The following is a 13,470-nucleotide window of genomic DNA, read 5'->3' on the forward strand; positions in this document are numbered from 1 at the left end:
GGAAAGAAATGTATATGGATCCCTGTATACTTAAAGGCTACTTGCTAGAGTCATTGAAGCTTTTGTTAGCTTTTATGACTAAAAAAATTAAATATATTTCTGAACTTCAAGCTAAGGAAACTTCTCAGAGTGTAGATCTGTTACGCTAATACTATTACAAAAAAAAGAAGGTTAGAAATTCACTTAGAAATACCACATTTATTGCATTATGTTGTGCAACGGGATAACAATTATTATTTATTTTGAGATGTAGAGAAATGCTCCTATGATCACTGTTATTTGGGGTCAATTTTCATGCCTAGGATTTAATGGAAATTTTTTACTATTAATTGTATCTCTTTTATCCTTTTGCTGATTGGTTGGAGTTTTCCAATAACAATGAAACATTAATGCAATGATCCATTTCACCAAACCCAACCAGAAATATAAATATGAACTCTAAAATTTAACTTTGAAATAATTACTTAATCAGCTCATTAGATCATTCAGTATCAAACTAAAAATAGTAATAATATCAAATTACACATTGAAACAAAAAAAGAAAAAAGGATAACAACTGTACCTTTAAATATCAATATCAATAATAACAGTACCAAAAATCAAAATTCTACAACAAAAGAAAAAAATCAATCAATTATAAAAAAGTCTACTAGATTCTAAAATTAAGTAATCAATGCATTAGCAAAATACCACTAAGCGAAACTACAAAAAATTGATTATTCTGGTTTAATTTTTTCTATCTAGCTTCATTGCATGTTAATCCAAAAACTAGCATCTCTCCAGAAAATATGGGTAGGAATAGGACTACTAGCAAGCAATGAACCATAATATTACAGAAGATATTATCAAAAATTACCTTTAGCATTTGACTTGATTTATCGTTTGCTGCACAGAATTCCTACAGAACCAACACTTTTGTCATTAATTTTATGGGGAACAAATATATCAGATGCACTTAATTAGGATAAAACCAAATAGTAAAGAAATAAAATAAAATTCCTTTCCTTTGCATGAAGTTCACCTAGATGATCAATTCATTTTCTAAGCTGATATTCATTTACTTCTAATAAGTAAAAATGAATAAACAAATACGGGGAAAACAACTAATTTCCCCACATAACACCTTAAATGTTTTTTTGTAAGAATAAGAGAAAAATGGCTAATTGAACCTTACGTACATGTCATTAACAAAATCTTCAATGGATGATAGGGTGCATAAACAATGAGATCAGTAAAAAATAAGGCAATAGATCAAGAAAAAATCCAAAAAAAAATTCAATTGCATCAATATTGAAGTAATAAAAAATCCTTTTATTTCATTTATGATTTAAATCAGATGACCAAAACACATGTAAAAAAAAGTCTACTGGATTCAAAAATTAAGTAATCACTACATTAGTAAAATACCCACTAAGTGAAACTACAAAAATTTGATTTATTTTGGTTTAATATTTTCTATCTAACTTCATTGCATGTCAATCCAAAAATTGACATCTCTCCAGAAAATATGGGTAGGAATAAGACTACTAGCAAGCAACGAACCGCAATATTACAAAAGATATTATCAAAAATTAGCTTTAGCATTTAATTTTGTTCATCCTTTGCTCCACAGAATTCCTACAAAAGACACTTTTGTCATTAATTTTATGTGGAACAAATATATCATATGGACTTAATCAAGACGAAACAAAATAGTAAAGAAATAAAATAAAACCTCATTCCTTTGCATCAAGTTCACCCAGATGCTCAATTCATTTTGTAAGCAGATTTTGTTTACTTCTAATAAGTAAAAATGAATAAACCAAAAAGGGAACAACAACTAATTTTGCCACATAACAACTTAAATGTTTTTTGTAAAAATATTTTACAACTATAGAGGGAAAAAAGAAGAGAAAAATGGCTAACTCAATGCTACCTTCATGTCATTAACAAAACCTTCAACGGAACGATAGGGTGCATAAACAATGAGATCAAATAAAAAATAAGGCAATAGATCAAGAAAAAATCCAAAAAAAAAATTTGATTGAGTCAATATTGAAGTAATAAAAGATCCTTTTATTTCATTTATGATATGAATCCGATGACCAAACACAAGTAAAAAAAAGTCTACTGGATTCTAAAATTAAGTAATCAATGCATTAGCAAAATAATCACTAAGTAAAACTACAAAAATTTGATTTATTCTAGTTTAATTTTTTCTATCTAGCTTCATTGCATGTCAATCCAAAATTTGACATCTCTTTAGAAAATATAGGTAGGAATAAGGCTATAAGCAAGCAATGAACCATAATATTATAGAAGATATTATTAAAAATTACCTTTAGCATTTGACTTTATTCATCCTTTGCTCCACAAAATTCCTACAGAACCAACACTTTTGTTATTAATTTTATGGGGAACAAATATATCAGATGGACTTCATCAGGACGAAACAAAATAGTAAAGAAATAAAATAAAATTCCTTTCCTTTGCATCAAGTTCACCTAGATGCTCAATTCATTTTCTAAGCTAATTTTTATTTACTTATAATAAGTAAAAATGAATAAACAAATAAGGGAAAAATAGCTGATTTCCCCACATAACAACTTAAATGTTTTTTGTAAAAATATTTTACAACTACAGAGGAAAAGAATAAAAGAACAATGGCTGATTGAGCCCTACCTACATGTCGTTAACAAAACTTTCAACAGAACAATATGGTGCAAAAACAATGAGATCAAATAAAAAATAAGATAATAGATCAAGAAAACATTAAAAAAAATTTGATGGAGACAATATTGACATAAGAAAATATAGTCATAAAGACAGAGAACTCAGTCATGCACTATTTAAATCACCCAATTATTAACTGATCATTATGATGCTTTGATCCTAGTGATTTTGTGAGACCTCGACCTCTATAGGCTCGTAACTAGGCATAGACGCAATAACACGGGCTAAGGGTAGTTTCGTCATTTCCTTAGTAAGCCCCTAAAAGTAAGTTTTAAACAATATTAAGGCCTAAGGAGGCCTAAGGCATAAATGAATGATGAAAATATGGGTAAAATAATGAAGGAAATAAAAATGATGATGATTTCCACGATAAGGGCAAAATGGTCATTTTTCACCTTGAGTCAAAATTTTTAAGTTTTCGTGAACCCGAGCGTTTCTAGACTGTTATGGACCTTGTCTCAGTGTCAAAAGAGTAAAAAGATTGCATAAAGGCTTGGAAGAAAACAAGCTAACTTGTTGAGGGCATTTTGGTAATTTAAATGGAGTGGATAAGCTTGAGCTATAAATATCTCTTTCTTCTAGTAGCTTCTTTATTCTCCAACAACTTTTCTTCTTCTTCTTCCTCTCATCTTACATTGCTTTCATCCTCCATGAAAGCTTGATATGAAAGCTCCATAACCTTCCTCAAAATAGCTCTAATTTTTAAGCTTTTATACACTGTTGCATAAAACCCTCATACTGCTTCACTTTCTCACTTTAAAACCCTTGAAAAATCTTATTTCTATACTTTCTCTTTTTAGCTAGGTGTTTTAGAGAGAGAAAGAGGGAGCTTCAATATTAGCTTGAAAGTTTTTGGAAAGAATTTTAATTACAAACTACCAAGGTGAGTAGTGAATTAGAATTGATTTTTTTGTGTTGAAAATGATTAGTGTTTAGACTTGTGGGTGTTTTGGTAGTTGAGGTTGTAAATTCACTTTGGAGTGATTAGGATAGTGAAAATGGATAGCCATTTGATGGCACTTGGAAACTAGTAAGTGATAGTTTGTAGAACTTGTAATTATGAGAATTAGTTAATTGTGATGTTAATGTGATGATAGGTTCCAACGAAGCCCAACCGTCCCATTTGAACCATTAGGGAAGTTAGAATCGACTAAAGGTTCAACCAAATACCAGTGAGTGAACTTGCATTTCAAAATTTGTTTTGGGAATGTGAATGTATTTGCATAAAACCTTTGAATGATTTTATCCAACTTTTCTTAAAAACGGGTGCCTTGGGAACAAGCCCTTGATAAATTATCTCTATGTTGTGACTTGTGGCTGTTATGGATTCATGCACTATTACATTGTGTTGGTATATATATATATATGTGTGTGTGTGTGTGTGTGTGTGTGTGTGTGTGTGTGTGNGGTCGTGTTAGTTGGTAGTTCTATGTCACTATTACATTGTGTTGGTATATATATATATATGTGTGTGTGTGTGTGTGTGTGTGTGTGTGTGTGTGTGTGTGCATGGATGGTTGATATTGTGTGATAATGATAACCATGCGTGTGCATGATGTAGGGGGATGCACATGCCGGTGATGACGGTGGTGAGGGAGTTGGAAGATGAAAGTGCTCGTGTGCACGATGTGGGGGGATGCACACAATGGCACTAATTGTGCACGATGTGGGGGGATGCACACGATGACTCCGGCTATGTGCACGATGTGGGGGGATGCACATGAGCTAGGTGAGATGATGGTGGTATTGGTGTTTTTCTATGTATATATATATATCTATGTTATGAAATAAAAGCTCATGAAAATGGTATATGATTGTAATGCATATGAAAATTTGGCGTGCTGAACTTTGGGAAATTTTAAGTGTTTTATGTTGATTTTGTCATTTCAGCAAGATAGCCTTTTTCTTGAGAGAATGGAAACTTTATTTGGTGCCTTGTTTCTCGCTACAGCAAGAAACTCTCAAGTTTTGAGGGTTTTAATAGACCTGGTTCTCGCTGCAGCAAGAAAAATTTTGAAGCTTCTTGCTACAGTGAGATTCATTCTCCCTGCAGCGAGAAACTCTCTGTTTGGCAAGTTGAATTTCTCTACAGCGAGAAAGAATCTCGCTACAACGAGAAACTTTCTGTCCATTTTGCTATCTTGTTGGTTTTGCCATATTTTCCCAATTTAATTGCACCATAGCTGATCATGGACTCCCAATATTTAGAGGTTTATTTAATAAAGTTTAAAATGAGGAATTTTAGAGAGAAACCCTTGGCCAGTTGAGAAACCCTCGTTTAACTAATAACTTGAGCCCAAACTTTGCTATAGCGAGGACCCGTTGTTTCATTTGACTTGCTTGTGTATCACTGAAGCTTTCATTCTTTAATTTCTTTGTTATGTGTGGATTCATCATTATCAAGTGATTAACCATTTAAGGGTTTAATGAGGGGTTTTAATGAGAATGAAACTAAATTGCATTGTTTTGAAACAAGTGCATCATGATTTTCAAATTTTTCCTATTGATTGCTTGTTCCCTTCCTTGTTCACTCACTGGGTTAATACTCACCGTTTTCAATTTCATGTTTTTAGATCAAGAGGCAACCGGTAACTAGGTCGAGGTGTCCTCATAGACTTGTATCCATCTGTTGGTAGGTATCAATGGCATTCGATAGCTGCACCTTGCTATGGTTGCTCCGCTGGAAGTCTAAAGTCTTTTTTGTTGAACACATGTGCCTTGATGTAAATTGTTAAGACATGTATATATATATATATATCTTGAGCGAATAGATATTTATATTGATTAATGTTGCCACTATGCAATGGCACGGATGACATTATTTCGAATAATATAAATGTGAATATATAGTCAATAGAAAAGTATTGACATACTCGTTAGTGAAAATTAGGAAATACGGTTGTAAGAACGAATAATGAAATCGATGAATGGAGTCATGTAAATAGGCTTGCTTAGGCTTAGTGGGCTATGTCCATTGGGCCCATGCGCCAGTCATGACCCGAAATTTGAGTGGTGACAAATTTGCCCATTGTTTTGCCATTCAAAAAAATTTACCCGTTGTTCTTGAGGTTGTTGTCTACTATATATTTCTTTATTAGCTCTTAATCTCATCAATCAAAAATTATTTTAACCTTAAGGCTTAATGTTTTTCTCAACTTCCCTTTCTACTTTAACGGATGTCCATCGTATTTCAAAGATCATAAAGCATCGCCAATATGGCCAACTGAACATCTTGTCTAATTGTAGAGCCATACCTCAATTCCATTCTATTCATGTGATGGTATTGATTGCTAAATTATATATTTTTGCTAGAGAACAAATTAAAAACCGGAACCATTGGTGCCAAAAGTATTAATTACTTTGTAAGTTTGCATCTTGCATAAGATATAATACATATCGTCTAATATTAGTGCCTAAATCCAAGTCAAAAAGGCAATAGAAAGAAGATCATCTATTGAGAAGAAAAAATCAATTAATACTTGATAATGCAGAAAATCGAGAAATTTTGGTGGTGGGAATGCAATTATAAGGTGGGATATTGAAGGAAACATCAAAATCCTTACTCGGTGATGTTGTAGTAGTGGTGGTTGATGCAGTTGGGAGGTTGAACGACAATGTGGCGATGGTTGAGGACTGATGTTTCGTAACGAAATGGCTCAAAGTGGAGGTTTTTTTTTGAGGTTTTAATTAAACCTTAGAACTTATGCGGGGAAGCTTTATAGAAATTGAAGGATTAAATGATCATCAGAAGCAAAGATACGGTGCTTTTGGAAGAAAACAAATGAGACGAAGAAAATGGAGACAACAAAAATACAGGCTTAAAGAGAAACTAATTCAGTCTAGGAAATAAGGAAAGGCAAAAAAAAAAAAAAAACCCTTCAAATGCCAAAATAATGCCGTTTTGACATAAGGTGTATAAAAAAAATTAATTCAATTGAGAATGACAGGTATCAACCAATGGATCCAATCAGTTATCCTACATTTATATATATTATAGATATGTTATAATATATTAATATTTTATAATGTTATTGTTATATTTAATGACTTATATAGATTCATTGATCGTTATTTAATTATTTAATTATATATATATTAGTTTAATATTTTAATATTAACTTGTTTTAATTTATAATGATCAATCAATTTGTTTTTGGAGTTTTAAAACATTCATGCTAAAGTATAGGATAAAAATGTAAATTGCATTACACCCTAACTCATAGTTACATATATAAACCATGGATAATGGTACGATCACCATTATCTAGGATATATTGTAAGTGTTATTCTACCCCAATTATGTGTGGTACAACACCCCACATCAAGGCCTTCATAATCATATAAGGTTTAACATATCCATAGCATGCAACATTATAAACTTATCTTCATGTTTCACTATATCTCATATGAAAAGGGATCCAATTATGTTATGATGAAACATATGCAGTGGAATATTAAAAACTTTAATCCCCTAACCCATGGATCACTTTAATTGAAACTAATCTAGAAAAACCACAAGAGAAAGATTTCAACATACTTGACAGTTTGATGTCTACTTTCTTTGGTGGAAACTAATATAGAAAAACCACAAGAGAAAGATTTCGACATACTTGATAGTTTGATGTCTACTTTCTTTGGTGGAGTCCTCCTTGGTTTTTCTTTTTTTACTTTTGTACACTAATTAGGACTTATCAAACCATAGCAGTAGAATTGTCCTACCTCTAATGGTGATCCACACAATGATTTGCCAAAATCTCTTCACTAATAGTGTGTTAATCCCTAAGCCAAAGTTTATGCTAGCAAGCTCTCAACTTTGAGCTCTGTTGTGTTTCTCTTCTTTTGACTGTGATCCTATCTCAACTCATGAGAAAATAAAATAGAACTCTTATGTTAGTTCAAGAAACGGCCAAGGGATTCTTTTATAGAGTAAATTGACCAACTTCATATCCAACAAGGATTATAAAATGTCTTGGGCTAATTAAACCTTTGTTTAATTCTCCATCAAATCATATTTGATTTAACCTAATACGTAATTGGATTAAGCCTCTATAAAATTAATTAGATCACATCCAATTGAACTTAATTTAATTTTGACAATTCACCTTATATGTGTGACCCAATAGGTACCCAACATATTGGTAATAAATATAAATTAATTCAACTAAGAATTTATATTTATATTTATAGATCATGAGCGGCATCTATCAAAGCATCATGACCACCCAAATGTCAAGAGAGTCAATATGGTTTGACTAACCTTTCAATGCACAGTATCTCAGTGTAATTCAATCTTTTCATCATATATCATAGATAAATAGAAAGTCTAGCTCAGTGTCTACTTTCTAACTTATCCATATTAGTCTTGCAGCTTTCATAATGACCTATCAAGATTGCTTTGGCCAAAGACTTTTAGTCAAAATAAGCCAAGAGCAAATGAGATATGTCCCCTTCAAATCACTTGGGGTGATGAATCCTCTCTAGACTACTTATTCATCTTCGCATGCTTTATGCCACACCTAAAAGCACCATGTTTAGGCATATGGTCATTTCCAAACCCATAAAAGTGAAATCAAAGCATGACAATTCACATACAAGATGACCTAGTATCACAAGTCTAAGGATTACTTACAGTATTGACACATGAGAGTATTTTCATAGACATTTGAGTGAAATACCACCCTCATAACGAGTCATGCTCAATGAACTTGTTCCTTAACAAGCACTCACATACTATCCCCAAGTATCTCGCATGCTTCAACATATGAGATCAATTGCTTACTTCCAAAATATGGAGGCTTAGCATGTACTAGCCTTTGAGTATTATCAATATCCTTATTCTTGACAATACAAAGACCAGGAACATATTTATGAACAAGGCTCTGATGCATAAACATCTCATAATTATAACCTTTATAATTTCTTTGCAAGTAGAAGTCTTTGGAGTTTAGACTTTGGTGAGAATAAATAATTTTGTTGTGTATTTAACAGTAGCGACTAACCATATATTCTTTTTGGAACTATTGATGTTTCAAGTTTATTCTATTTATGTCATTCACAAGCGTCTAAAAAAGGTTTAATTCAATAATTTCATATGCTACTAATTTTGATATTTGGTGTCTTGAGTTTTGCTTTCCTTTTCTATATTAAAATGGTAGATAAATTGGTAATAACAAAACCAACTAGTATGACTGTCTTTGGAAAATGTCAAGAATCAGCTTTGCTAGCCTCAACATGCAAGGAAGATATCTGGCTGTTTATTAGTGTCAGTTGTTTAGAAGATATGTAATATGGTGTTCCAAATCCTTGGACAAGTTCTTTTCCTTTTGTTTTGAGATCTATTTTAAATTGAGTTTTCTGTTGTTATGCATCGCTTGTTCTTACCACTTGACCTAATGGACTGATAAACAATTGAATCATGTAGCAAATTATGAACTTGCATCAGTTTGTTTGCTGTTTTGATGTTTTCATGGGTATTTATTGATTCTTTTTGAATGGCCAAAGTCCTATGAATTGATTAGCATATATAAGCCCTATGTACTGATCACTATGTATATAATTACTCAAAAAAAATGTTAAGAGTGAATAAAGACAACATGAAGTCTAAACATACTAACTATTAGCCTTTGTGTCATTAGATGTAAATAAGCATATGTTAATGTTTTATATGAGTAGAAGGCTTGTGGGCGTTCAACTTTTGTTTTGGTAAAGTTTAAGGTATGCTTATGGCTTGGTTTATCTCTAGCACATTTTATTTGAGTTGTTTTTAAGCCTTTGTGTATCTGATTTAGGGGAAATAGTAAAGCTCTTCGTAGATGCTGGTTTAATCTACATTACCAGTCTAATATCTCCATATAGGAAAGACCATGACTCATGTCGTGCTATGTTGCTTGATACTAATTTTATAAAGGCAAGGCTCCTTGAGGATGGTTCTCATTTTCATTCTTTTTATGTTTTTCTCAAAGCTGAATTGCCCTTTACATGTACAAGTTTTTATGAACATGCCTCTAGAATTGTGTAAGGCGAGAGATTCAAAAAGCTGTCTCAAGCTTGCACGTGCTGGAAAGATTAAAGGTGTGTTCCTTACTATAATACTTTCATTAACAAGAGTTTCCTGTTTATATTGCTAATGCTCCAATCCTTGAGGAAACCATGGGGGAAAATTATGATGTTGGGCCATTCCATTTTCATTTTTTTTAATAAATTAAATTAAAGGGATGAATAGGAGCACCTTTTCTGTTCCATGAATCATGTCTTTTATTATAGATTCTTATATTTCTCTTTTCTTGTCATCTTTATCTCCCTAGAACATCAGAATATAGCATGATTTACTGAAATGCCTTTCAAGAACCTTCAAATCCCAAGATCTTCTGTGTTGCATGCCCTATAACACATTGTTTTTTTAATTGGAAAGGCAAGTTTTTTTTTCCCTGGGACATTCTAAAATATTAAAGTATTTATTATACAAGATTAAATTTTGGTAATTAATCTTAAGAATTCAATCGCTACCTTATTTGCACTATGTTACAAGCCTTAAAAATTCCCTCAGTTTGCTTGGACGTGCAAGTTGCTAGAGATCTCAGTATCCTTTATTTTCTTACATGCATTTATCTTTTGAATATATGTCCATTTGGAAACTTGGGTTTCCAATAAGCTGATCTTTATTCTTATAGATTTTTTCCCCATAATTGGATCTGATATCTCTGCCCTACTTTTTAGTAGTTCATACATAAAACCAGTTTTAACTTTTAGGCATTTAAGTTATTAATGAATAATGATACTTTCATCATTTTAATTTTGGCTAATGAAACAAATGATCCTTCACCCTTCAGCCTTTGCTAACTAATGGTATTATTTTGTAGGTTTTACTAGCATAGATAATCCTTATGAGCCACCCCAGAACTGTGAGGTACGTGTTTAGTTGTGTTTAGTTGATTATGCAAAATATTAACTTGAAATGGACTATTAATTCTTACAAATCATTTACATATTACGTATACTCTCAATTACTACCTATTATATAATGGTTGGTTTTTTTACAAATCTTGAAAAGGATAATATTTTGTCTTTCTTTTCATATAGAAATACAGCAAAAAGATGGAGATTGCCCCACACCAGGTGTTATGGCGAGGGAAGTAGTTTCTTACTCGGAAGAGAAAGGGTATCTGCAACATCATTTATAAAACTCTCTGTTGATCTCTCAAAGGAGGTTGCATTTAAAAGATTACTTGTCGGATTCAATTTGTTTGCTGCACACCACTTGTCAAAAAAGTGGTTAGTCAGGGCTAATTACATCATTTAGTAGTTTGAAAATGAAGATTATTAAGTAAATTTCATTTTTGAGTTCATAGGGTTTAGAATCAATGGGCATATCTAGTCATTAACAAACATGATATTACTAAAAATTTTAGATGCAAGTCATGTAATGTATTACTTGTATTCTAGATATAAGTTAATAAAAATCAACTGTGCCTGCTATTTTGTAGAATTAGTGGCATATCTTATCATTAACACCTTACCACTGCCCTTTAATCTGAAGTTTTTTGTCATCCTAATGTTTCTACTTTGCAAAGTAAGTGCATTGGATCTTTCCTATCCCTAAAGGTGAAAGGTTTCCAATGCATTTATCCAATTATCTTTTGTCTTGGAAATTTTGAAATGTAAAAAAAGTGAGATTTTATTATGTCTATATGGAAAATTTGCAATCCTTTTTGGGTTAATGAAACAGGGGAGTCTTAGTTGATGGACTTTACAAACAAATGATTTTTCTATGGACTGAATAGAACTTGTGGCTTCTTGCAATTTTTCATAATTTGTCACCCATTTTCAGGAAGAAGTCCGGCCAAATCATTTTTTAGAATTCTTTTGGGAACAAATGAGCAAGTAGGAACTTGTGTTGTATTTATGGTCAAAACCAATGCATCATTTGAATTAGTCTGCAGCTTGGAAAGATTGAATGCATGGTCTTGAACTCTAGAAACCATCTGAAAGTGGAGAGTAGTTATGATGGTTGAAGGAACTTATGGAGCACCTACTATTTGAGTATGAACTTTTAGGGCTGAAACTATGTTGGGATATGGAAAAAGAAAGCAAGTGAGTGAATAGCATAGGGACGAATGAGTTATTCCAGATAGAAGGCATGCATTAGCCACAAAACACGGCTTTCTTGACCTTAAAAGTAGCACGAGCCTTTTATTTAATAGGACAGCCCAAGTGACCCTAAACAATTCATCTTCACTGCTCAACCCTGTCAATTCTGGTTCATCATCGTCTTTGAAATCAGAATCCTTTCTTATGCGTAGGATCTATCAAAGATGGCAAGTACAAAGCATACTCAAGGATCTAAACACATGAGAGAAATATGCTTGTTTCCCTATAGTATTCCCTAAGAAAGGAAATAGAAGGATTTAGAAACTCATGTTGAAAGAAACACACGATTTTTATTTCTAAGGGTGTTCTGTCCCATGTTACAAGAGGTCCTCTCCATTTATAGGCAAAGGAGTAAAAAACAACAAACCTTACATAGTGAAAAGATGAACATATATGTTTTACATGATGGGTGGAAAAGATAAAGATGATTACAAGCACTCATACTGGCACAGCATAGTGACTCATACTGACACACTTTAATAAAGAAAAGCTTTAGTCATAATCTGTTTTCAAGTCAGAGGTTAGGTTGAGCTCCACTATCATCTATTGTTTCCTTTCTTTGTAAATATACATGTGCAAAGAAAGAGCCTCGAGATCTGTATCACAATGTCTTTTGCACGTTTCACAAAGTGGCTTCATAAAAAGTTGTGCAATCTTATCTTCATTGATTTCTCCGTATTCCCAAGGTTGTATCTTCCATATCCCAGCATACTTTCAACCTTAAAAGTTTATATTCAAATAATAATTGCTACAAGTTCCTTCAGCCATCATAGCTACTTTCCATTACCAAATAGTTTATAGAGTACAAAACCATGCATTCAATCTTTCCAAGCTTCAGACTAATTCGGATGATGCACTAGGTTTGATCATAAATACAACACAAGTTCCTACTTGCTCATTGTTCCCAAAAGAATTTCAAAAAATGATCTATCCAAACTTATTCCTGAAAAATGGGTGACCAATTATGAATGTAAGAAACCACAAAGTCTATTTAGTCCACAAAAACCCATTTCACTAAAAAAGCATATGAAACGGTAGAAATCAAGTTTGATCACTCCCATTTGAAAGAAACGTCAGCACCGTTAGTTCTTTCCACTATGTTCATGATCAAACGAACAGAAGACGAACTTGGCTTAGGTAAGAACTAATCTAGAGTTTTGATCACGAAGGGAGTCCTATCTTTCACTTTATAAACCCACTCACTAAACATTGTCTGTGGGATATTAACTATAATTGTGAAATATGCCAAGAAGAAAGCTTGAAAGCAAATTTTGAACCAGACAAAGAACACAAAAAAAGGATAAAAAAGAAGTTAAGGTGTTTAGACCGAGAAACGTATAAAAGATTCCAAGACAGGGATCCCTCAATTGGACCCCTGGGAGAAGACAAAGGAAAGTGCTAGTATTTGGTCAAATATTCTCCCCCAGAATGGGCAACATCAAATCTACCACCATCAGAACCAACTCCTTAGAAGCAACCACCCCAAAATTCACAAAAACCCATCATAGCTTACTAAAGAAAAGTCCAAAAATGGGTTCAAAAACAAAAATGTTATCAACAAGTACAAGTTCCACAATTAGTTCCCCAAGTTTGCATGTTTCAACCTTCAAA

At 32.5% G+C, this 13,470-nt stretch overlaps 1 protein-coding gene across 1 annotated transcript; it reads left to right on the plus strand.

The window, feature by feature from the left end:
- Window positions 4,293-10,892, plus strand: LOC18609031 (adenylyl-sulfate kinase 3). The gene is made up of 5 exons (XM_018114911.1): window positions 4,293-4,329; window positions 9,501-9,638; window positions 9,700-9,783; window positions 10,572-10,622; window positions 10,792-10,892. The coding sequence occupies exons 1-5, from the start codon at window positions 4,293-4,295 to the stop codon at window positions 10,890-10,892; spliced, it is 411 nt and encodes a 136-aa protein (XP_017970400.1).

This window comes from Theobroma cacao, chromosome 2 (assembly GCF_000208745.1).
Source record: "Theobroma cacao cultivar B97-61/B2 chromosome 2, Criollo_cocoa_genome_V2, whole genome shotgun sequence".
Lineage (NCBI taxonomy): Eukaryota > Viridiplantae > Streptophyta > Magnoliopsida > Malvales > Malvaceae > Theobroma > Theobroma cacao.